Source organism: Chrysochloris asiatica, unplaced genomic scaffold, assembly GCF_000296735.1.
Source record: "Chrysochloris asiatica unplaced genomic scaffold, ChrAsi1.0 scaffold00353, whole genome shotgun sequence".
Lineage (NCBI taxonomy): Eukaryota > Metazoa > Chordata > Mammalia > Afrosoricida > Chrysochloridae > Chrysochloris > Chrysochloris asiatica.
The window spans coordinates 1805986-1812475 of NW_006408871.1; the positions used below are offsets into that span (position 1 = coordinate 1805986).

At 35.6% G+C, this 6490-nt stretch overlaps 1 protein-coding gene across 1 annotated transcript in view; it reads left to right on the forward strand.

The window, feature by feature from the left end:
* INTU (inturned planar cell polarity protein) overlaps positions 1-2910 on the forward strand; it is a 156178-nt gene extending 153268 nt beyond the window's left edge. The window contains exons 15-16 of the mRNA XM_006876097.1: positions 368-525; positions 2486-2910. Of these exons, the coding sequence (XP_006876159.1) occupies positions 368-525; positions 2486-2597 (270 nt within the window). The 3' untranslated portion in view covers positions 2598-2910. The remainder of the gene's footprint in view (positions 1-367; positions 526-2485) is intronic.
* The last annotated feature ends 3580 nt before the right edge of the window (positions 2911-6490 follow it).

Sequence of the window (6490 nt, forward strand, 5' to 3'; positions counted from 1 at the left end):
TTAAAAAATTAAGTGGGCAAACTTAAACCCTTGGGCCAGTCACTTGGTGTTTTTGAAAATAAAGTTTCAATCTAACTGGGACCAAGATTAGGGAGTTGTAAGTCATATATGCGTAGGGAAAATCACATGTCTTTGATCAAAGTGTGATATTTTGGTCATGGGTGTGTTTGCATTAATTTTTATCTAAAAAATACTGCAAAAAATTGTTTTTTATCTAAAAATATAAAAAATAAAGAATATTAAAAAAAAATGGAACTTTCCCACAAACTATTTGAAGCATTGTTTTGTTTGTCCCTTATGTATGTAAAAATATTTGGATATAATAATGTTAACATCTCTTAATGCTAATAATACTATTAATTTACAGAACAAGAAAGTACTAAATGGCGCAGATCGCTCAGATTCTATAAATTCAGTGTCTTCTCTTAACCCTGTGAAAGAGCATGGTGTGTTGTTTGAATGCTCACCTGAAAACTGGACCGATCAGAAAAAAGTTCCACCAGTTATGGCTTACTGGGTAGTAGGGTAAGTGGATAAAAAAATATTTTTAAAAGCAAAGTTAATGTTAGAAAGCATGAAGGAAATAGATATTTTCAAACATGTTGCTGTTGTTGTTAAGTGCCAGTCGAGTCGGTTCCAACCCATAGCGACCCTGTACAGGGTTTCCGAGGCTGTAACTCTTTATGGGAGCAGAAAGCATCATCTTTCTCCCTTGGAGCGGCTGGTAGTTTCGAACTGCTGACCTTAAGGTTCACAGTCCAATTCGTAACCACTACACTACCAGAGCTCCTTATTTTCAAATATAGGCATTAAATTATTAACCTAACTGTAATATTTTAATAACATTAAGAATTTAATTTTATTTGCTAAATATCTTCATTAAGTCCCTCTCAAGTATATTTCTACTTTATAAACAAAACGTCATTCAGTACCCTCCCCAGTATAATCGCACCCAAGGGTAATATAAGTTTGATATTGAGCTCTAAAAATCCAAGACTAGGGAATATGGCAACATATTTTGGGTCAAGACATTTGTCATCTCAACTAGCAACTTTAAAGGAGTTTGTTTCCTTGCTTGTTGCTATCTAGTTTAACATATAAATCTCTAGAATAGACAGATCCACTGTCTTTAACTCTGGAGTCCTGTTGTGGAACTGTGGGTTAATGCGCTAGACTGTGCAGTTTGAACTGCAAGATTGGCTGTTCAAGCTGACCAGTAGCTCATCAGAAACCCTACAGAAGGTCGCTATCAGTCAGAACCTACTCAACAGCATTTAGCTACAACAACAACATCTTTAATTTTGAATAGTGTTTTAATATTTTATAATGGCAACCAAATGATATTACAATTATTTCCTAAGCAAAAAGAATGTCGTTCAGTTACATTACATCCTTATACTGGCAAACATTAGAAGGTTCTTACAATTTTACTCATTTCCTTCCTGTCTTACTTATGTTCTTTCTTCCTTTTCTCCTCCTTTCTTTTACTCTTTCCATCCTGTCTTCTCTATTCTCCCCTTCAGTTTTATCTCCTTCCCCAAAACTGTAAGGCCCTGCCTTATCTGGCCCTGTTCAGCTCTCTGTTCTGTCTCCTATCACTCTCTCTTTTAACTGGGTACAAGCTACATTGGCATAAATGGAATTGTTTCTGCTCTTCCTTCTGTGTGGATGGTTTCCCCATTAACCTACGCATGTCTGGCTCCTGGGTATTCAGACTATAGATTCATACTGTTTCCCTTTTTAAAGTAACTACCTGGGTATTCATCATACCATCCTTCTTATTTATTGGCTTTCCTCCTTCACTAGATGTCAGCTTCATTAGGTCAGGAATCATATCTGTATCTGCAACAGCACCTAGAACATACTGATCTCTTGATAAATATGTAACAACTTAGTGAATGGAGTTGTGTTTGGCAAAATATAGTAGTGGGTAGTTGGTGTGACCAACACAAAGATAAAGACATGATCATTGCCTCCAAAATTCTTATGTCTAGCAGATAAATATGACATATGCTCAAATATCTCTATATTTATATATATGCAAGCGTACCTATGTTTATATTATATAAATATTTTATAGATAAATGTTGTTTTAAGTGCCATCAAGTCAATTCTGATTCGTTGTTGTGAAGTGCCATCACGTCAGTTCTGAGCCATAGCAACCCTGTATAGGGTTTCCAAGAAGCAGCTGGTAAGCTTGAACCACCCACCTTGCTATTCAAATGACTTTGCAGTCCAGCGCATTAACCCACAGTGCCATACCAGGACTCTGACTCAAAGCGACCCTATAGAGCGTTTCTAAGGAGCAGTTGGGTGAGTTTAAACTGCCAGTTTTGCATTTTACAGTCCATTGCTTATCTTACAGCACTGCATTTAGTGGTTTTTAAATTTATTACTGACTCTTTCAGAAGCTAAATTAAAGGGTTTTGTTATTGTTGTTCTTGCTATTTTGTTTCTGAAATAAGTTTTTTCTTTTCCTCTACAGGAGACTCTTTCTTCATCCTAAACCTCAAGAACTATATGTCTGTTTTCATGATTCAGTCACAGAAATTGCCATTGAATTAGCTTTTAAGTTGTTCTTTGGATTAACCTTATAACTGCTTTCTTGATGAAGAGCAGCACTGAGCATGGAGTGTCAAACAGTGTTATAGTTGCAGAAATTGATACCCAGCTCATCTTCACTGTTCAATATTAGATATAATATTGTTAAATATTAAGATGAAGTGCTGTTTGAATTTGATACACTAAATCTATGTGAGACTTTTTGAAAAAATACTTGATCAAATATATGTGAAAAAAGGATTGTTATTGCCATTTTGGTACAGAACATTAATTTATTGATTCATTTGCAATAATGTGAAATGTTTTATATAATATATTGTATAAAGTATTTATCTTGGAAAAATATTCAATTTTTTCTCAAGATTAATAGTAATATTTGGTAAAAGAATCATGAAATTGGGAGAAAGAGGCCAGGTTCAATAACTAATTAGTGTTGTGACCATGTTATTGTTGCTAAATGCTATCAAGACGGTTTTGACTCAGCGTTTCTGATGCTCCGACTGGTTGAGATTAAACCATGTGTAGTGTTTCTGAGGAGCGGCTGCTTGAGTTTAAACCGCCAACCTTACAGTTCAAACCAACCTTGCTGTCCAGTGCTTATCCAACAGCACTACACATTGTGACCATGAGCAAGTCTTTTTACCTCCCTGAGTTCAGAGTTTTCATATATAGAATGAAATGTATTGCATGAGAGTTTCTAAAGTCTCTTTCCTCTGTTGGCCAGAATCTAAATTTATAAAGTCCAAGTACATTTCTTTTCAGCACAAATTTTTTTTTAGTATTTTAGATTCCTCATGAGATGTGGCGAATAAAAATTCAACTTTTAAAAAATGTATTTGATTCGCTTTACTCTTTTAGGTAAGCTCTGTTTTGGTTATGATATATTTATTGAGCTATTTGCCCATGACTTTTCATTGTCATTCTTTTTATTGCAATACATTTAGGTACACCATATGCATTTTATACAGTTGATGAATTTTAGGAAAATTGTATGGAAATATTTTTGTAAAAAAACTAAATCATGTTTAAAACACTGAAAAGTTTGACAACTTCTTTTGTGAAAATCTTAATTTTTGTCTAACAAATGTGGATTTTTGGAATTGGGTTTTCCCAAAGAAGCAAAACTTTAATGAGAAATAGTTTGCTTAACAGTTAGTAAGGAAAGAAAACTAATGGTATGAGAAGTTTCTTAGAATGGTGGTTTGGGAGTAAAGAAGACTGCTAAATGCTACATTTTTAACTGATAGTTATCTAATGGATCCTCCTGGAAACTCAGGTACCCCAGAAAATTTACAATACAAGATTGTTTCGTCTTTAGAACTTAAGATTTGGAATGCAAGTCATACTAATATACCTAAAGTTTGTTGACATTTCTGTGCTGTCTCAAATAAAGATTCTCAAGCTTGGACAAAACTAATAAATGTACAATATAGTGGATGTACAATTTGAGTCTTTGGTCTTAAAAGAGACACTATTATCCCTCTGTCATCACTTTAAAAGATTTTTGCCTCTGTTTATTTGACCCATTAGCAGCTATTGTTGGTAAGTGCCATCGAGTTGGTTCCAACCCATAGAAACCCTGTATAGGACTTCTGAAACTGTAAATCTTTTCAGAAGCAGAAAGCTTCATCTTTCTCCCACAGAATGGCTGATGGACTCAAACCTCTGACCTTATGGCTGGCAGTCCACTGCTTACCCTACAGAGCCATTGTGCTAATGACTACTGGGCCTTAATTTTGGTACTGGAATCAGTGCATGAAACCTTGGTTCCTGAAATGTTATAAAAAATGGTTTGAAACATTCCCCTTTAAGATCACAATATTGAGTCAAATGGTAGACTCTTGACTACTGTTTTAGGATTGCTTGTGTACATATATAAGGAGCCCTGGTGGTTCTGTAGGATAAGCACTGAACTGTTAACCAGAGGGCCAGCAGCTCAAACCCACCAGCAACTACACCATAGAAAGATGAGTCTTTCTGCTCCTATAGATTTACAGCCTTGGAAACCCTATATGGGGTCATATGTATTAGGACACTGTGTTCAAAAGTATTTTATTAAGCACCTCAAGTGTCTGCATTTTTGTTGTTGTTGTTGTTGTTAAGTGCCGTCGAGTCAATCCCGACTCATAGCAAGACCCTATACAGGGTTTCCAAGAAGCATCTGGTGGGTTTGAACTGCAAACAGGTCCCCAAAAATGCTGTGAGCTGTTTTTAATGCTGACAATTATTAATAAATGCAACTATTGATTTCTCTCAGATTTTTAGGCAGACTGAACAAAAATTTTGGATTTTATATCAAGTAGCTTTGTTTCATTTAATGACATTTTGGTCTATCACACTGCTTTCTTGGTATCAAAGAATAAGACCATCATGAAAAGAAGTAAATAGGGAAAAAATGAAAGGCAAAATCAACTAAATGATCTTTTAAAAGGAAAAGCATTTTCCAAAACTAGATTGTAGTTATGTACTACAGTGTTCATATTGCAGAAACATCACATTTCTAAGAAATAAAACCAAACATCATATTGATACTCACTTCTAATTTATCTTAGCTTCCTGCTTTTCCAAATATGATCAAATCTAAAAGCTCAATGTAACCAAATAATAAGTGCCTATCTGTCAGTTTATTAAATAAAGAGGGATGAAGTAACAGTGCAGATACCCTAGAGGCATGCTTTAGTAGATAAAGAAGGATTCTTAAGATAGATATCATTTGTTGTTGTTAGATGCAGTCTAGTCCATTCCAATTCTTAGTGACCTTGTGTACAACAGAACAAAATACCACCACGTATTGCACCATCCTCACAATTGCTGCTATGCCAGAGCCCACTGCTGCTGCCATTGTGCCAGTCCATCTCGTTGGGGTCTCCCTCTTTTTCGCTGACCCTCCACTTTACCAAATATAATGTCCTTCTCCAAGGACTGGTCCTTCCTGATAATATGTCCAAAGTTTGAGAAATGAATTCTGACCATCTTTGTTTCTAAAGAGCATTCTAGTGTACTTCTGGCAGTCGATGGTACCTTTAATATTCGTCTCCAAAACCATAACTCAAATGCATCAATTATTCTACAGTCTTCCTTATTTATTGTCCAACGTTCACATCTTTATAAGGCTACTGAAAATACTGTGATTTGAATCAGGTGCCCATTAGTCCTCAAACTGATATCTTTGCTCTTGAACACTAAAATTTAAATAAGTCTTGTGCAGCAGATTTGCCTAATACAATACATCATTTATTTCTTGACTTTTGCTTCCATGAGTGTTGGTAGTGGATCCAAGCAAAATGAAATTTTTGACAACTTCAGTCTTTTCTTTATTTATCATGATGTTATGTATTGGTCCATTGGTAAGGAGTTTTGTTTTCTTTACATTGAGGTGCAACCCATAATGAATGCTTGGTCTTTGATCTTCTTCAGTAAGTATTTTAAGATTTCATTGTTGTTGTTAAGTGCCATCAAGTCGTTTCCAACCCATAGTAACCCTGTATAGGGTTTCCAAGAAGCAGCTGGTAAACTTGAACCACCAACCTTGCAGTTCAAACAGCTTTGCAATCTGGCCCATTAACCCATAGCACCACATCAGGAATCCTTTCATTAGTGCCCAATAAATGATCCTTTTCATCAAAGTATATAATATGAAAGAAAATATAACTAATACTTCAAAAAATGTTAAGTTCTGCCTTATTACCGTCTGTCTTAGTCTGGGTTCTCTAGAGAAGTAAAACCAGTGCTATATATATATGTTGTTATTGTTGTTATGTGCCGTGGAGTCGGTTCCGACTCATAGCGACCCTGTACAAGGTTTCCGAGGCTGTAAATCTTTATGGGATCAGAAAGCCTCATCCTTTCTCTCTGGAACAGCTGGTAGTTTTGAACTGCTGACCTTGGGGTTCGCAGCCCAATTCATAACCACTACACTACCAGAGCT